The sequence below is a fragment of the Salmo salar genome, chromosome ssa19 (genome assembly GCF_905237065.1).
Source record: "Salmo salar chromosome ssa19, Ssal_v3.1, whole genome shotgun sequence".
NCBI lineage: Eukaryota > Metazoa > Chordata > Actinopteri > Salmoniformes > Salmonidae > Salmo > Salmo salar.
The window spans coordinates 60,849,191-60,869,768 of NC_059460.1; the positions used below are offsets into that span (position 1 = coordinate 60,849,191).

General features: G+C 43.3%; 1 protein-coding gene across 1 annotated transcript in view; it reads left to right on the plus strand.

The window, feature by feature from the left end:
* The first annotated feature begins 16,622 nt into the window (after nt 1-16,622).
* Nucleotides 16,623-20,578, plus strand: part of LOC106579138 (zinc finger protein 385C) — a 149,295-nt gene continuing 145,339 nt past the window's right edge. Inside the window, exon 1 of the mRNA XM_045702571.1 lies at nt 16,623-16,719. Coding sequence (XP_045558527.1) covers nt 16,671-16,719 — 49 coding nt within the window. The 5' untranslated portion in view covers nt 16,623-16,670. The remainder of the gene's footprint in view (nt 16,720-20,578) is intronic.

Sequence of the window (20,578 nt, forward strand, 5' to 3'; positions counted from 1 at the left end):
GGAAGGGATCTTTTGCTGCTCTTGCGGGACAAGTGCGGGCCCAGCGGTTCTCGCCTCCCTGGGGCTCCAGTTGCCCATGTGGGTATTCACAGAGGCAGCGAGTCCGGGAGAGACCTGAAGCTAAAAAAAACAAATACTATATGATCATATATCTGGCAAAGTCACTGAATTTATCAATAACTGATCTGAAATTGTTGCACGTAGTCTAGATATTATCAGAATGCTCTTGTATCTTGCATTCTATGACAATGTTATTACTCCACGTGTTGACGTCATAAAATAATTGACACCCAAGATTATGCATGTATCTCAAATTATCATTAGGCCTACTTGTTATCATGTCCATAAATGTAACCTATTTGACCAGTAGATGGCACCAGTAGGCCTAGATATTCTTTCAAATACTGTCAATATCCTATTACATTTGGCTTTTGTTTTGCAATTTTTCCCTTACGTAAAATGGCACAATTCAACTCAGACACTAAACGAGACTCACTCAATGAATGAGAAATAAAAATATATAAAAAGACAAACATTTTATTATGTCAGCAAACTATAAATTATCAGGATTCTCAACCCATAATCTGGGATGTCAGAGTGTTGCAGACAGGTTGTAAAAACAAAAGTATTGCACTATATAGGGAATAGGGTGTCATATGGGACACAACCAGTGTCTTGCAGGTGACCTGCCGATTCACAGTAAGGAAGCAATTCTGTTTTGTTCCCCTGGTTATTCTACTGAGCTTTTTTTTTAGGTAAATTGTCCCAAGGTTAATGCAGTACACCGGCCTTTTAATAGAACCACCTGGTTCAGATTGGAGGTCGATTAACTTAAGAAATGCATGGTTTTTCATACACACGTAGTTGGTACTGTAAGGGGACTTTAAATGGCACTGCCATTGTGGACTAATGACAGTATGTACCCAGTAATCAAATCAAACATCCCATTTATAGAAGACTACTCTTCTACAGTTGGTTTGTTATCAACATGAATAACACATTTACTTGAAATGTATGATATGTTTAACTATTTCTTAGTCAAGTGTTTATACTTGGAATATATATGTGATTGATATGTGTGTATGGTTAATTTGTTATTTGTGGGGAAATGTACCATAAGTTGTCACAGTGTGTATCATTTGTGCATTGTTTCACATAAGTGTAGAGCGATGGTTTAGCACCACTATTAAGCAGAGAGGGGTGTGCGTCCCAAATGGAACCTTATTCCCTATATAGTTCACTACTTTCAGCCAGGACCCATAGGGAGCTGGTCAGAAGTTGTGCACCATGTAAGGAATAGGGTGCCATTTGGGATGCAGACAGGGTCAGCAGCACAGACAGGTAGACAACCACTTTGGGGGAAAAGTATAGGGATTATTATAAGGTGTGTAACGTGTGTTTAACAACAAGGTACAACAAATACTCTCAAGATTTTAAATGAGAAAGGGTGGCACATGTCTTGTAAATTGTCAGACAATTTTTCTGATTTGGGTGCATCAGACACACACAGACACAGACATAGACACACACACAGCAGCACAGCCAAAGGCTGTGCCCCTAGTAAATTATTTCTCATTTGGTGTGCTGTCAATCGAGACACATTATGTCAGAAAAGGAACCCATTTCATACTGCAGCTGTGAATTACACTGGTAGGGGACGCCTGATAAGCAATGAGTCTGACTGTCCTTGGAAAATAGATAGAAGATTGTGCCCTGAAAATAAATGTAGGCCACCTACAATATAGGCTGTACTTTTGGCTTCAATTATATCCCCCCACCCCCCCATTTTACAGTATCACATGAAATTTTGGCCAGTGGTGTGGGGGCTGTGCTTTGGCAAAGTGGGTGGGGTTATATCCTGCCTGTTTGGCCCTGTCCGGGGGTTTCATCGGATGGGGCCACAGTGTCTCCTGACCCCTCCTGTCTCAGCCTCCAGTATTTATGCTGCAGTAGTTTATGTGTCGGGGGGCTAGGGTCAGCCTGTTACATCTGGAGTATTTCTGTTGTTTTATCCAGTGTCCTGTGTGAATTTAAATATGCTCTCTCTAATTCTCTCTTTCTCTCTTTCTTTCTCTGTCTCGGAGGACCTGAGCCCTAGGACCATGCCTCAGGACTACCTGGCATGATGACTCCTTGCTGTCCCCAGTCCACCTGGCCGTGCTGCTGCTCCAGTTTCAACTGTTCTGCCTGTGGCTATGGAACCCTGACCTGTTCACCGGACGTGCTACCTGTCCCAGACCTGCTGTCCCAGACCTGCTGGAACCATGACCTGTTCACCAGATGTGCTACCTGTCCCAGACCTGCTGGAACCCTGACCTGTTCACCGGACTTGCTACCTGTCCCAGACCTGCTGTCTTCAACTCTCTAGAGACAGCAGGAGCGGTAGAGATACTCTCAAAGATCGGCTATGAAAAAGCCAACTGACACTTATTCTTGAGTTGCTGACTTGTTGCACCCTTGACAACTACTATGATTATTATTATTTGACCATGTTGGTCATTTATGAACATTTGAACATCTTGGCCATGTGCTGTTATAATCTCCACCCGGCACAGCCAGAAGAGGACTGGCCACCCCTCATAGCCTGGTTTCTTCCTAGGTTTTGGCCATTCTAGGGAGTTTTTCCTAGCCACCGTGCTTCTACACCTGCATTGCTTGCTGTTTGGGGTTTTGGGCTGGGTTTCTGTACAGCACTTTGATATATCAGCTGATGTAAGAAGGGCTTTATAAATACATTTGATTTGATTTAGAGAACTAGAATGTTATTTTCGTTGGTGTACTCCATCACCCCCAAAACCAAGTGCAGGAATACTCAAAAGAAAAGGTGAAGATTTGATCTATCCATAATCTTTTACAAAGGAAAACAATGATGACTTTGAAGATTCCCTGGTTAAGAATAAGACAATTTAGAGCGAGCAGTTCTGTCAGGCTTGCAAATCCTCCTGCGGAGTGACACGAGTGAAAACCCATTTTTCATATGATTTTGCTATACGGACACAGAATATAGGAATGCCAAGGGCATTGGGGAGAATGAAGGTTGTGCTGTCTTCCCTAGGAGTTGATAACACACTGCAGCCTTTCGTTAAAAGCCACACAATTTAAGATCTGGGTATGCTTTTGGCTATATGTGGAATAAAACATAGAACAGTACAGTAACAGGATGGAACTCTTTTACAAAGAGAGAAAATGGATGTCAGTTGAAAATAGCAGTTATATTTTGGATGACTCACTTAGAGGGTGACAAAGGTCTACATAGCAGGGATAATCTATTCAAATCTCAGCTTTAAGGACTGCTGGATCAACTCCTCAGCTCTGCTGGTTTTCAGCCTTCCCCTTTAATCAGGGATGGATTCAGACCTGGGACACCAGGGTGTCAGAAGGGCACACACCGTAGCAAAACATTTTGCAATGGAAAACGAAAATCGGTTTTCTTATTGTCCAGGTAGTCCCTGTTTCAGTCTGTTTTCTTCATTTTGTTGCCTAATGAGTAGGAATGTGAGTAGGAATGTGAGTAGGAATGCGAGTAGGAATGTGAGTAGGAATGTGAGTGGACTCTAGCTAATTAATGATACAAATAAATCATCAGTAGGTCTACTGGAGGGATTTTAAAGCTTTCAACATATCACAAATTTGATCCAATTAATGCTATTTCCATTTATGCACTCAATCTTTACTGTATACTGGTACTCATACTCTCCTGGTCACCAATGTACCTCTTATCTCCATATCCCCACAGAATAACTTGCAAAAACTACTTAAAGACATGCATATTGGAAGGTCTTCCTATTGAGGACATTTGCTGCTGGCTCATATTAACAGCAGAATGTTGGTAAGAATACCATGCATGCACCTCCCCTATGGGCATCCGATAATGCACAGTCCTTATCCACCAAGTTTGAAAACAGACAACCTAGTGCTTCAAGCATTCAATTGTACACAGTGGACCTCATTTATCAGTCATGAGCAGCACCAATTCGTATGTAAATTGTTCATAGCCCCATAACCAATTTTCTTTTGACAAGCATTTATGCATTCACAAATTTTCGCAGTTTGAGCAGGTAAAGAAACTATTTCTGGGGTCAGGTGTAGGACAATGTGTTAAATATTGAATGGATTTGTGTATACATTTTTTGGCCCCACTTAAAACTAAGTACAACTTATAAAGGCTTTATAAGCGCTACATAAATACTTCACAAATCATCTATAAGTGTATGTCATACTCTATAAATGGTGTATAAACATAAATAGAGCAGAATGTAACATTTGGTAGTTCACCCTAGTGGGAATGGTTACGTCACCCTTTATACACCATTTATAGCACATGACATATGCTTATAGATGATTTGTGAAGCATTGATGTAGTGCTTATTAATCCGTTATGTATGCTATATAAATCCTTTATAATTTGTAATTTTTAATAAGAACAAATATATGTATTTAAGGCCCAGCGTTATTACATTTCAAACATGGCAAACGTTCAACATTCAGTGTTGAATTTCCAGGTGAACTTTGAAGGCAGTGATGGATGGGATCAGCCTGCACCGTCCACACCGCAAAGGCTGTTACTGTGACAACCAGGTAAATTGGGATGTAAGTGGGTGGGGGTGCAGCCAGCTTGTGATCAAGATAAGCCTTTGGCGAAATATGACGGAGAAGGAACATGGCCCCTAATGAAAACACTCAAGATAATGACCACGCGCAAGACAGACCGTCTCTTTGATGCACGCAAACCATGTTGTTGATTGAACTAGAATCCAATAGACTCAAAATGAGAGGCTTTACTCTCCCTGCAATACTCCCAGGGTTATATCTCATGGGTGAATTCAGTTGAGAAAAGTAAACAAGTCTGTTTCCCTGAGTACGAGTGTACTTTACACACACACACACACTTATTTATATATACACTACCGTTCAAAAGTTTGGGGTCACTTAGAAATGTCTTTGTTTTTGAAAGAAAAGCACATTTTGTGTCCATTAAAATAACATCAAATTGATCAGAAATACAGTGTAGACATTGTTAATGTTGTAAATGACTATTGTAGCTGGAAACTGATTATTTTTTATGGAATATCTACGTAGGCGTACTGAGGCCCATTATCAGCAACCATCACTCCTGTGTTCCAAAGGCACGTTGTGTTAGCTAATCCAAGTTTATCATTTTAAAGGCTATTTGATCATTAGAAAAACCTTTTGCAATTATGTTAGCACAGCTGAAAACTGTTGTTCTGATTAAGGAAGCATTAAAACATTTACAACATTAACAACGTCTACACTGTATTTCTGATCAATTTGATGTTATTTTAATGGACAAAAAAATGTGCTTTTCTTTCAAAAACAAGTGACCCCAAACTTCTGAACGGTAGTGTATATACACAGTACCAGTCAAAAGTTTGGACACACCTATTCTTCAAAGTAGTCACGCTTTGCCTTGATGACAGCTTTACACACTCTTGGCATTCTCTCAACCAGTTTCATAACCTGGAATACATTTCAATTAACAGTTAAACCTTGTTAAATTGTGGAATTAATTTCCTTAATGCGTTTGAGCCTGTCAGTTGTGTTGTGACAAGGTAGGGGTGGTATACAGAAGATAGCCCTATGTGGTAAAAGACCAAGTCCATATTATGGCAAGAACAGCTCAAATAAGCAAAGAGAAACGACAGTCCATCATTACTTTGAGACATGAAGGTCAGTCAATGCGGACAAATTCAAGAACTTTCTTTAAGTGCAGTCGCAAAAACCGTCAAGCGATATAATGAAACTGGCTCTCATGAGGCCTGCCACAGGAAAGGAAGACCCAGAGTTACCTCTGCTGCAGAAGATAAGTTCATTAGAGTTACCAGCCTCAGAAATTGCAGCGCAAATAAATGCTTCACAGAGTTTAAGTAACAGACACATCTCAACATCAACTGTTCAGGGGAGACTGCGTGAATCAGGCCTTCATGGTTGAATTGCAGCAAAGAAACCACTTCTAAAGGACACCAATAAGAAGAAGAGACTTACTTGGGCCAAGAAACACGAGCAATAGACATTAGACCGGTGGAAATCTGTCCTTTGGTCTGATGAGTTCAAATTTGAGATTTTTGGTTCCAACTGCCGTGTCTTTGGGAGACGCAGAGTAGGTGAACAGATGATCTCCACATTTGTTGTTCCTACCGTGAAGCAAGGAGGATGAGGTGTGATGTGGGGGTGCTTTGCTGGTGACACTTTTAGGGATTTATTTAGAATTCAAGGCACACTTAACCAGCATGGCTATCACAGCCTTCTGCAGCGACACGCATCCCATCTGGTTTGCGCTTAGTGGGACTATCATTTGTTTTTCAACATAACAATGACCCAAAACACACCTCCAGGCTGTGTAAGGGCTATTTGACTAAGGAGAGTGATGGAGTGCTGCATCAGATGACCTGGCCTCACAATCACCCAATCTCAACCCAATTGAGATGGTTTGGGATGAGTTGGACCGCAGAATGAAGGAAAAGCAGCCAACAAGTGCTCAGCATATGTGGGAACTCCTTCAAGACTATTGGAAAAGCATTCCAGGTGAAACTGGTTGAGAGAATGCCAAAAGTTTGCAAAGCTGTCATCAATGCAAAGGGTGGCTACTTTGAAGAATCTAAAATCAAAAATATATTTTAATTTGTTTAACACTTTTTTTGGTTGTGTCACAGGCGTCAAAGTGAGTAGACCAAGGTGCAGCGTGGAATATGTTCATCTTGTCGTTTAATGCAAAAGAATGAACACATTACAAATTAAACAAAAAATGACAGCAGACAGTTCCGTCAGGTACTTACAACTAAACGGAAAATAACTACCCACAAAAAACAAAGGAAAAACAGGCTGCCTAAGTATGGCTTCCAATCAGAGACAACGATAGACACCTGCCTCTGATTGGAAACCATACCCGGCCAAAACATAGAACACAAAACATAGAATGCTCACCCACCTATCACACCCTGGCCTAGCTAAATAGAGAAAACACAGCTCTCCTAGGTCAGAGCGTGACAGGTTGGTACATGATTCCATATGTGTTCATTCATAGTTTTGATGTCTTCACTATTATTCTACAATGTAGAAAATAGTACAAATAAAGAAAAACCCTTGAATAAGTAGAAGTGTCCAAACTTTTGACTGGTACTGTATATACTGAACACAAATATAAATGTAACATGCAACAATTTTAAAGATTTTACTGAGTTAGTATAAGGAAATCAGTCATTTGAAATTAATTAATTAGGCACTAATCTATGGATTTCACATGACTGGGTATACAGATATGCATATGTTGGTCACAGATAAGGGCGTGGATCAGAAAACCAGTCAGTATCTGGTGTGACCAACATTTGCCTCATGCATTGCGACACACCTCCTTAAAACTCAAGATAGCGCCGACAGAGAGGGCTGCCTTGCTTCTAGTCCTTAGGAAACTTTGCAGTATTTAGTTTTTTTCTGTATTATTTCTTACATTGTTAGCCCAGAAAATCTTAAGTGTTACATACAGCCGGGAAGAACTATTGGATATCAACTTACCAGCACTACGACCAGTAATACGACTTTGCCGAAGCGGATCCTTTGTCCAAACCACCCAGGGCATTTGAACTGATCCCAGAGGCTGACCCAAACAACGCCGCCGGAGAAGAGGTAGACAGAACGGTCTTCTGGTCAGACTTCGGAGGCGCATACACCACCCACCGCTTCCGAGTATATTACTCACTAATGTCCAGTCTCCAGATAACAAGGTAGACGAAATAAGGGCAAGGCTTGCTTTCCAGAGAGACATCAGGGATTGTAACATACTCTGTTTTACAGAAAAAAGGCTCTCTCAGGATATGCTGTTAGAGTCAATACAGCCACCTGGATTCTTTGTGCGTCGCGCCAACAGGAATAAACATCTCTCCGGGAAGAAGAAGGGCAAGGGTGTATGTTCCACGATTAACGACTCATGGTGTAATTGTAACAACATACAGGAACTCAAGTCCTTTTGTTCACCTGACCTAGAATTCCTCACAATCAAATGCCGACCGTATTATCTCCTAAGGGAATTCTCCTCGGTTATTGTCACAGTCGTGTATATCCCCCCTCAATCCGATACCACGATGGCCCTCAAGAAACTTCACTGGACTTTATGCAAACTGGAAACCATATATCCTGAGGCTGCATTTATTGTAGCTGGGGATTTTAACAAAGCAAATTTGAGAACAAGACTACCTAAATTCTATCAGCATATTGACTGTAGCACTCGTGCTGGTTAAACACTGGATCACTGCTATTCTAACTTCCGCGATGCATACAAGGCCCTCCCCTGCCCTCCTTTCGGCAAATCTGACCACGACTCTATTTTGCTCCTCCCTTCCTATAGGCAGAAACTCAAACAGGATGTACCCGTGCTAAGGACTATTCAACACTGGTCTGACCAATCGGAATCCACGCTTCAAGATTGCTTTGATCACGCGGACTGGGACATGTTCCGGGTAGCCTCAGAGAGAAATATTGTTGTATACGCTGATTCGGTGAGTGAGTTTATACGGAAGTGCATAGGAGATGTTGTACCTACTGTAACTTGTGGCGTACAGCAGGTCAGCCACCAGGGGGAGACTCGTCGAGGCCTGGTGACAGACGGAGTATACATCACGAGGCGATGGCTCCATCTGTTGGACATGCCAGGTCTCGACGGGCACTGGGCTGATTGGGGATTGGTGAGTAATCAAGGGCTGATTGCTCACCAGCTGTACAAGTCCCATAAAGCTGCCTGAAGGGCAGCACACAGGGGAGAGACTGGGGGAGGAAAGGACTCTGCAACGGTCGTCGTATGGAGTAGACCAAGGCGCAGCGGGTTGAGTGCTCATATTTCCTTTTATTGAACACTTACAAAACAAGAAAACAAACGAACGACAAACAGTCTTGCAGGCTACACACAGCAATGCAAAAACAACTTCCCACAAAACACAAGTGAAAAAAGGGCTACCTAAGTATGACTCCCAATCAGCAACAACGATGTACAGCTGTTCCTGATTGAGAGCCATACCAGGCCAACAAAGAAATACACAACATAGAAAATCATAGAAATACAAAACATAGAACAATACCCAAAAACCCCGGAACACATAAAACAAACACCCCTCTTACATAAGGACATATCCCAACAAACCCCGAACCACATAAAACAAACACCCCCTGCCACGTCCTGACCAAACTACAATAACAAATAACCTCTTCAGTGGTCAGGACGTGACAGTACCCCCCCCCCCCAAAGGTGCAGACCCCGGATGCACCTCACACAAAAACACAAAAATAACCCCAAACAAAATAATCCCAAAACCCACAAGGGAAGGGAGGGTGGCCACCGTCACCGATGGTTCTTGTGCTACACCTCAACCCACCTACTATGGAGGTGGCTCAGGCTCCGGCCTTACTCCCCCACCTAACCTGTTCACCCCCGCTAAATAATTATTAAATGTTACCCTTCCCGAAGTCTCTGGGCTGTGGCGCATCGCTGAAGACCTCGGGCTGATGTGCGTTGCTGGAGACCTCAGGCTGATGCGCGTCGCTGGAGACCTCGGGCTGAAGGGCGACTCTGGCTGCGCCGATTCCGGACTGTAGGGCGACTCTGGCTGCGCCGGTTCCGGACTGTAGGGCGACTCTCGCTGCACCGGTTCCAGACTGTAGGGCGACTCTCTCGGCTCCGGACTGTGGGCCGTCTCTCTCGGCTCCGGACTGTGTGCCGTCTCTCTCGGCTCCGGACTGTGGGCCGTCTCTCTCCGGGGCACTGTCGCCGGAAGCTCTGGACGGGGCACTGTCATCGGACACTCTGGACGGGGCACTGTCGTCGGACACTCTGGACGGGGCACTGTCGTCGGACACTCTGGACGGGGCACTGTCGTCGGACACTCTGGACGGGGCACTGTCGTCGGACACTCTGGACGGGGTACTGTCGTCAGACACTCTGGACGGGGTACTGTCGTCGGACACTCTGGACGGGGCACTGTCGTCGGACACTCTGGACGGGGCACTGTCGTCGGACACTCTGGACAGGGCACTGTCGCCGGAAGCTCTGGACGAGGCATGGTTGCCGGAAGCTCTGGACGAGGCACTGTCGTCGGAAGCTCTGGACGGGGACTGCGCACTGAAACCTGATGCGTGGGGCTGGCTTAGGAGGCGCCAGCCTAAGGACACGCACCACAGGGCTAGTGCGAGGAGCATGAACAGGACGAGTTGGACTGGACTGACGCACTGGAGGCCTGATGCGTGGGGCTGGTAGTGGAGGTACCAGACTGGAGACACGCACCCTAAGGCTAGTGTGAGGAGCAGGAACAGGACGAGTTGGACTGGGCTGACGCACTGGAGGCCTGGTGCGTGGGGCTGGTAGTGGAGGTACCAGACTGGAGACACGCACCTTAAGGCTAGTGCGAGGAGCGGGAACAGGATACACTGCGCCGTCGAGACACACTGGTGGTCTCGAGCGCAGGACTGGCACCATCCTTACTGGCTGAGTGCCCGCTTCCCCCTGGCAAATGCGGGACGCTGGCAACGAGCACACCGGCCTGTGAATGCTCGGCCTCAACGCCGTGCGCATCACCCCATAGCACGGGGCCTGACCAGTATCACGCTGCCTCCGGTAAGCACGGGGAGTTGGCTTGGGGCTCAACCCTGGCCCAGCCAAACTACCCGTGTGCCCCCCCAAATTTTTTTATTGGGGCTGCCTCTCAGGCTTCCATGCCAGCCGTGTTCCAACATAACAGTCCCGGTCCATTCCAGCCTTCCTCCATGGTCTAGCCCCGTCCAGAATTTCCTCCCATGTCCATGATTCCCCATAGTCCATATAGTTCCTCTGCTGCTCCTTACCCCGCTGCTTGGTCCTTTTGTGGTGGGAAGGACTCTGTAACGGTCGTCGTATGGAGTAGACCAAGGCGCAGCGGGTTGAGTGCTCATATTTCCTTTTATTGAACACTTACAAAACAAGAAAACGAACGAACGACAAACAGTCTTGCAGGCTACACACAGCAATGCAAAAACAACTTCCCACAAAACACAAGTGAAAAAAGAGTATGACTCCCAATCAGCAACAACGATGTTCAGCAGTTCCTGATTGAGAGCCATACCAGGCCAACAAAGAAATACACAACATAGAAAATCATAGAAATATAAAACATAGAACAATACCCAAAAACCCTGGAACACATAAAACAAACACCCCTCTTACATAAGGACATATCCCAACAAACCCCGAACCACATAAAACAAACACCCCCTGCTACGTCCTGACCAAACTACAATAACAAATAACCCCTTTACTGGTCAGGACGTGACAGACTCCAATATAGTTGGGGACAATACCAGAGGTAACAGGAGGGAGTTCAGTTTTTGATCCCCACTGGATACAGCAAGACTCGGAGTCCAGAAGACGGTATCCCAGAGAGGTTCTCTTGGGGGAGACCTATTCTTTTCTTTTGGACTTTAATTTTAATAAACACCTTTGAAACTGAGCTAATCCTACTCTGTCCATGTCTGATCTGTGTAAACGTTTTGACCCAACCCCCTGGTCTGCCACAAACTATTTAAACCTACCCTAACCAGAAACCGTGGATAGATGGCGGCATTCGCGCAAAACTGATAGCGCAAACTCCGCATTTAACCATGGTAAGGTGACTGGGAATATGGCCGAATACAAACAGTGTAGTTATTCCCTCCGCAAGGCAATCAAACAAGCGAAATGTCAGTATAGAGACAAAGTGGAGTCTTAATTCAATGGCTCAGACACGAGACGTATGTGGCAGGGTCTACAGACAATCACAGACTACTAAAGGAAAACCAGCCACGTCATGGACACCGACGTCTTGCTTCCAGACAAACTAAACACCTTTTTGCCCGCTTTGAGGATAATACAAAGCCACCGACGTGGCCCGTTACCAAGGAGTGTGGGCTCTCCTTCTCCGTGGCTGACGTGAGCAAGACATTTAAATGTGTTAACCCTTGCAAGGCTGCCGGCCCAGACGGCATCCCTAGCCGCGTCCTCAGAGCATGCGCAGACCAGCTGTCTGGTGTGTTTACGGACATATTCAATCTCTCCCTATCCCAGCCTGTTGTCCCCACATGCTTCAAGATGGCCACCATTGTTCCTGTACCCAAGAAGGCAAAGGTTACTGAACTAAATGACTATCGCCCCGTAGCACTCACTTTTGTCATCATGAAGTGCTTTGAGAGGTTAGTCAAGGATCATATCACCTCCTCCACCTTACCTGTCACCCTAGACCCACCCTAGACCCCTAGACCCAATTTCAATTTGCTTACCGCCTCCATAGGTCTACAGAAGATGCAATCGCCATCACACTGCACACTGCCCTATCCCATCTGGACAAGAGGAATATCTATGTAAGAATTATGTTCATTGACTATAGCTCAGCATTCAACACCATAGTACCCTCCAAGCTCATCATTAAGCTTGAGGCCCTGGGTCTCAACCCCGCCCTGTGCAATTGAGTCCTGGACTTCCTGACGGGCCGCCCCCAGGTGGTGAAGGTAGGAAACAACATCTCCACCCCGCTGATCCTCAACACTGGGGCCCCACAAGGATGCGTGCTCAGCCCTCTCCTGTACTCCCTGTTCACCCATGACTGCGTGGCCATGCCCGCCTCCAACTCAATCATCAAATTTGCAGACGACACAACAGTAGTGGGCTTGATTACCAACAATGACTAGACAGCCTACAGGGGGAGGTGAGGGCCCTCGGAGTGTGGTGTCAGGAAAACAACCTCTCACTCAACATCAACAAAACAAAGGAGATGATTGTGGACTTCAGGAAACAGCAGAGGGAGCACCCCCCATCCACATCGATGAGACAGCAGTGGAGAAGATGGAAAGTTTTAAGTTCCTCTGCGTACACATCATGAACAAACTAAAATGGTCCATCCAGACAGACAGTGATGAGGAGAAGGTGCAACAGCGCCTCTTCAACCTCAGGAGGCTGAAGAAATTTGGCTTGTCACCTAAAACCTTCACAAAGTTTTACAGATGCACAATTGAGAGCATCCTGTTGGTTTGTTTCACCCCCTGGTTTGGCAACTGCACCGCCCACAACCGCAAGGCTCTCCAGTGGGTGGTGCGGTCTGCACAACTCATCACTGGGGGCAAACTGCCTACCCTCCAGCACACCTACAGCACCCAATGTCACAGGAAGGCAAAAAAGATCATCAAGGACAACAACCACCCGAGCCACAGCCTGTTCACCCCTTTACCATTCAGAAGGCGAGGTCAGTACAGGTGCATCAAAACTGGGCCCGGGAGACTGAAAACAGCTTCTATCTCAAGGTCATCAGACTGTTAAACAGCCATCACTAACACAGAGAGGCTGCTGCCTACATACAGACTTTAAATCATTGGCCACTTTAATAAATGGATCACTAGTCACTTTAAATAATGCCACTTTAATAATGTTTACATATCTTGCATTACTCATCTCATATGTATATACTGTATTTTATACCATCTATTGCATCTTGCCTATAGCGCTCTGTCATTGCTCATCCATATATTTATATGTATATATTCTTATTAGATTTGTGTGTATTAGGTAGTTGTTGTTGAATTGTTAGATTACATGTTAGATATTGCTGCACTGTCGGAACTAGAAGCACAAGCATTTCGCTACTCGCAATAACACCTGCTTTATTTGATTTGATTTGGCATAGAGTTTATCAGGCTGTTGATTGTGGCCTGTGAAATGTTGTCCCACTCCTCTTCAATGTCTGTGTGAAGTTTCTGGATATTAGCTGGAACTGGAACAGCTGTCGTACACGTCGATCCAGAGCATCCCAAACTGGCTCAATGGGTGACATGTCTGGTATGTATGCATGCCATGGAAGAACTGGGACATTTTCAGCTTCCAGGAATTGTGTATAGATCCTTGCGACATGGGGCCATGCATTATCATTATGGCGGCGAATGAATGGTACGACAATGGGCCTCAGGATCTCGTAATGGTATCTCTGTGCATAAAAATTTCCATTGACAAAATGTAATTGTGTTCATTGTCCGTAGCTTATGCCTGCCCATACCATAACCCCACTGTCACTCTGTTCACAACGTTGATATCAGCAAACCTCTCACCCACACGCCGCCATATGTGTTGTCTACGGTTGTGATGCCAGTTGGACGTACTGCCAAATTTCCTAAAATTATGTTGCAGGTGGCTTATGGTAGAGAAATTAACATTCCATTCTCTGGAAACAGCTTTGGTGGACATTCCTTCAGTCAGCATGTCAATTGCAGTTTCCCTCAAAACTTGATATATCTGCGGCACTGTGTTGTGTGACAAAACTGCACATTTTAGAGTGGCCTTTTAATGTCCCCAGAACAAGGTGATCCCGTGTAATGATCATGCTGTTTAATCAGCTTCTTGATATGCCACACCTGTCAGGTGGATGGATTATCTTGATAAAGGAGAAATGCTCACTAACAGGGATGCAAACAAATTTGGACACAACATTTGAGAGAAATAAGCTTTTTGTGCATGAAACATGGGACCAACACTTTACATGTTGAGTGTTTATCTTCGTTCCGTGTTTGTGTATGTATAATACATATATATATAGCGTGATTGAAATTTAAAGGCAATGTTCTATATATGAACTGGAGACAGTGTCCAAAATTGCTGACTGTTTTTTTCAACGTAATCAACTCACGTTTGCAAACGCCGTTTCATGGTGGTTGCCTTTTGCTTTACAGAGCCGATAATGGCTGTGCACTGGAAGCAGTGTGAGCAGCGACGATGTCATCAAGTCTTCCAGAAACATCACAGACATTGGATGATACAAAATGTTATTATCTTTGGCTGTGGGTGATGGAACAAAATCGGGCTTGACGACATTTACTTAAATATTTCAATAGATATTTTTAGCACAAGAGTGATAGTGAAAGTGTTATTTTAGGATTTTTTTGTTGGGCTATGGGGTCTTCAGCAATACAGATTGAATAGTTGTCATTTTGTGTGGTAGCTTCTGATGAGGAGTGTTATCTTACAGCCCTCTGTCTGTCTGTCTGTCTGTCTGTCTGTCTGTCTGTCTGTCTGTCTGTCTGTCTGTCTGTCTGTCTGTCTGTCTGTCTGTCTGTCTGTCTGTCTGTCTGTCTGTCTGTCTGTCTGTCTGTCTGTCTGTCTGTCTGTCTGTCTGTCTGTCTGTCTGTGTGTGTGTGTGTGTGTGTGTGTGTGTGTGTGTGTGTGTGTGTGTGTGTGTGTGTGTGCAAAGGCATCATGCACATAGGGGGCACGTGCCCCCTCAGATGTCTCCTGTTAAAAAAATATAATATATATATATATATATATTCTGTATATAAAAAAAATATGTGTTAATTTTTGTTGTTGTTTCTCTGTAATATTACTAGTTAGAGTAGCTAGCTTGTGTATCTTAACTGGTATGCCTGCTGGCAAGGTTGGTAGACTTTAGAAAAGCAAGCAATTACTAAATGTACTAAATAAGACTCACATTTAAAAAAATAAACCACCAGTCAGGAGGAAACAGACAGCTCAAGATGTATGCTTATAAATGCAGAAAAATAAACATATTTTTGACATAGATATAAGCATAATGATTATGGCTCTAGATTGCAGGAAAAAGTTGTTCCAGGTGTTTAAAAAATGCCTAGCCCCCCTGCAGACCACCCCCAGCCATCCTCTTGAACTCTTTGCCCCCTCAGATTTTTGGGGTGCATGACACCCCTGTGTGTGTATGTGTGTGTGTTTGTGAGCTCTACACTCAGCTTTTATTTTTAGGGAGCCTTGCCGTTGGTCAAGCAGGGTGCCAAAGGACTTCCAGGGGAAGGACATAGTTAAAACTCCAAGTATGTTTCCACAGCACATCAATCACTGTCCGGCTGACAGCTGTCTCACACACACATGCCACTGCACACTGGGCAGAGCTCACACAAGCATATATCTGTGGCAAAGTCACCCACAGGCATCCGCTTTTGAACGTGGCCCAACAATTTGAATGAGACCTACAAGGCAGAGGAGTGTCGGAGTGATACAACATGGTCAACATTTTCCCTTGACCCGCCAGCAGATATATCTTCACAAAGTTACTGTTATTGGCGAGGGGTTAATAATAGAAGTAAACATTGACAGACATTGTTAGCTATGCCTGTAATTATTTAACAACACATTTTTCCTTCAATTGGCCGCCTTACTTTTGTGTGGGATGAAAATGACCACAGATAAACAGAGTTTTTCCTTTGACCGAACTGAGATGGAGACTGTTTATTTAATGTCATAATGTGTTTTGAAGTTGAGTATTGAAATCTTAACATTGCTATTTCTAGATCTTGTAGATCTTGAAATAATGAGCCTCCAAATAGATATAGAGCACCTGTCCTATATAAGCTGTCCACAAATACATGTTACGAATTTTAAGAGTAGGCTAACAAAGTTGTAATATACATTTAAAAATGATCAACAACATACACATACCATGTGTGACCTACATGGGCTCTGAGCAAAATGAATAGTCCCCCCCCTTATAGTTGAATAGATGGAATTGTATCTTGCGTTCACGGGTTCAACCTTGTTATGTTTCGTCTATGAGACCAGGCTAACCCGTGCCGCAGCGCGCGCCCATTAGCGTGGTTATCTTGGCGCTCTCGTGAGACACAGCGGCACACTTCAATCCGCAACCGGTAGAGCAATGTTCGGTACAAACGAACACGGAGCTATTTTGAAACAGTCCAGACCAGGTAGGCGAGCAATATATTAAATACTAAGAAGTGACATACTTTTGCTAACGTATTGCCTATTGTTTTTGTGCATGAAGATAGAGCGCGTCCGTTAGTACATCGACGAGTAGACTAGCCTACCTGTGGTAGATTAGCCGCCGAAATGAATCTAAATCGACTTTTACATTCATGAGGGTTATGATATCGTGTAAAACTAGTTTACCCTTCTCTCTGGATTTTTTGTTTTGTTAAACTGAATAGTCAGAACGGATACAATAGTGAGTCGTGGTTGGTGCGTTATTAATTCTGTCAACTTCAAGTAACGTTATGGTGCAACTATTTTGGTGATAACACAAAGCCTATGTGTCTATAATGCCTCTGTTTTAACATGGTAGTTACACAGGCAGGTTCAGTGGTGGACAAAGTACCTGTCATACTTGGGTAAAAGTAAAGATACCTTAGTAGAACATGACTCAAGTGAAAGTCACCCAGTAAAATACTACTTGAGTAAAAGTCTAAAGGTATTTGGTTTTAAATATACTTACATTTAAAAAGTCAGTGTAATTGCTAAAATATGCTTAAGTATCAAAAGTAAAAGTACAAGTTTAAATTTAAAATTCCTTATATTAAACAAACCAGACTGCACAATTTTCTAATTGACTTTACATAATTTACAAAAAAATACATTTGTGCTTAGTGAGTCCGCCAGGTCAGATGCAGTAGGGATGGATGACCAGGGATGTTCTCTTGATAAGTGCATGAATTGGAAAATGTTCCTGCTCTGCTAAGCATTCAAAATGTAACGAGTACTTTTGGGTGTCAAGGGAAAATGTATGGAGTAAAAAGTACATTATTTTCTTTAGGAATGTAATGAAGTAAAAGTAAAATTTGCACAAAATATAAATAGTAAAGTACAGATACCCTAACAAACTACTTAAGTAGTACTTGAAAGTATTTTCACACCACAGAGCAGGTTATAGGTTAGCTGAGGAATGCTCAACTCTATTCTCAAGGCAGAGTCGAGTTTTGATAACTGATATTTTCTAGTAACAACATTACATTTACATTTTAGTCATTTAGCAGATGCTCAAGAGCGACTTACAGTAGTGAGTGGATACATTTTTGTATTGGCCCTCAGTGGGAATTGATTCCACAACCTTAGCGTTGCAAGCGCCATGCTCTAACAACTGAGCCACAAGTCACCATCAGCCGATTCTTGTAATGTAAATTCTGAAAATGCTTCCCTGTACCTACAGTTGAAGTCGGAAGTTTACATACACCTTAGCCAAATACATTTAAACTCAGTTTTTCACAATTCCTGACATTTAATTCTAGTAAAAATTCCCTGTCTTAGGTCAGTTAGGATCACCACTTCATTTTAAGAATGTGAAATGTCAGAATAATAGTAGAAAGAATGATTTATTTCAGCTTTTATTTATTTTATCACATTTCCAGTGGGTCAGAAGTTTACATACACTCAATTAGTATTTGGTAGCATTGCCTTCAAATTATTTAACTTGGGTCAAACGTTTTGGGTAGCCTCCCACAAGCTTCCCACAGTAAGTTGGGTGAATTTTGGCCCATTCCACCTGACAGAGCTGGTGTAACTGAGTCAGATTTGTAGGCCTCCTTGCTCGCACAAGCTTTTTCAGTTCTGCCCACAAATTGACCCATTTGCGACCAAGCTTTAACTTCCTGACTGATGTCTTGAGATGTTGCTTCAATGTATTTTTTGTACCTGTTTCCTCCAGCATCTTCACAATGTCCTATGTTGTTGTTTTGGGATTGATTTGCACTTTTCGCACCAAAGTACGTTCATCTCTAGGAGACAGAACACGTCTCCATCCTGAGCGGTATGATGGCTGCGTGGTCCCATGGTGTTTGTACAGATGAACGTGGTACCTTCAGGTGTTTGGAAATTGCTCCCAAGGATGAACCAGACTTGTGGAGGTCTACCATTTTTTTTCTGAGGTCTTGGCTGATTTCTTTTGATTTTCCTATGATGTCAAGCAAAGTGGCACTGATTTTGAAGGTAGGCCTTGAAATTCATCCACAGGTACACCTCCTATTGACTCAAATGATGTCAATTAGCCTATCAGAAACTTCTAAAGCCATGACATCATTTTATGGAATTTTACAAGCTGTTTAAAGGCACAGTCAACTTAGTGTATGTACTTTTCTGACCCATTGGAATTGTGATACAGTGAATTATAAGTAAAATAAACAATTGTTGGAAAAATGACTTGTGTCATGCACAAAGTAGATGTCCTAACCGACTTGCCAAAACTATAGTTTGTTTACAAGAAATTTGTGGAGTGGTTGAAAAACTAGTTTTAATGACTCCAACCTAAGTGTATGTAAACTTCTGACTTCAACTGTATGTTTGTTGTGTACAACTGTGGTCCTTCCGCAAGGTGCTGAAATGGACTTTTAATTTAAAAAAAGATTGAATACAACCACCGACTTTTCCCTCATTTGTGCTGCTCAACTCAGCGCGAATGTGCCAATTGAATCTCAGTTTACGTAGATTACATAGTAACACACATTAGGTAAAATTCTGTGGTTGTATTCAATAAAAGATTTTATTAAAAGTTTGAATTTCCACCCCCCACGGAAGGACCACAGTTGTACAGGAAAAACATAGGTACAGGTTAGCGTTTTCAGAATTGACATTTTTACAAGAATCAAATGGTGTCAAGGATTTGCATATAAATCCATATGAGGTGCCAACAGACCACCTCACATAACCTTTTCAGCTGTTTTCACAGAGGCTGCTAGTGGAGAAGACACACAGTCTACAGTGCTACAGAAACACTGCTGAATATTTAATTGAGCTTCCATTTGACAAAAAGCTCACATGAGGCCTATCAGGCCATTCCTCTTGCTTTTCCTTTGCAGAGAGGAGAGCAGAGATAGGGCCATTACAAACTCCATTAGATTCCCCCTCTCCCTGATACCTCAGGTAATGGGCAAGAAAGAACATCTCAGGGAAAAAATTAAGACTTAAGAGAGAAAGGTTTGAGACTGCCCAACGAGCCACTATCACATCGGGAAAATCCCCCCTCTTCCTTTATTTCCATGTACTTAGTATTTGCTTCAGTGCAAGTGTGTAGTCTACCTATTATTTTTTTAAGGAAATAAAATATAGGCTAACGGAAGAATGATTAGAAAGATATACAGCTGTGACATAGTGAATAAAGACATTTAAAAAAAAAAGATTCTTATAGATAATCCCTGAAACTGAAACAGGGACTACCTGGTTTCCTCTTTCTATCTGTGGTTTATTTATTAGAACCTTTTATTTCTTATCCACTTCTTAAGAGCAAGGAAAGTAAAGGATAGGGTTGACTGTGGAACTCAAAAGTCAGATGGTAAGATTAGGGCTAGGCATCATCTCAGCTCCCATCCATTCACTTGTCCTCACTTATTTTACACCCTTCTGACTAAGGAGTTGTTGCATGAAAGTCTAATTACGGGACCTGGCCCTTTAGTGTCATTGAATGCCGTCACTAGCAGTCACATTCCAGTATTTTATCAACATTGATATTTTAGGAGATGCAAACCATTGTTCAGGAGTGGGACACTAATCTGGACGCTTATAAGAAATCCTGCTAACTGCCCAACCCTCTTCCTGGAGATCTACTGTCCTGTAGGTTTTCAGTTCAACCCTAATTTAGCGTATCTGATTCAGCTAGTTAAGGTCTTTTTGAGCAGCTAATTTGTAGAATCAGGTATGTTAAATTAGGGTTGGACTGAAAACCCACAGGACGGTAGATCTCCAGGAAGAGGGTTGGGCAGCCCTGCCTTAGATGAACCATCAAACAGGCAAAGCGTCAATACAGAGATTGAATCCTATTACACCGGCTCTGACGCTTGTCAG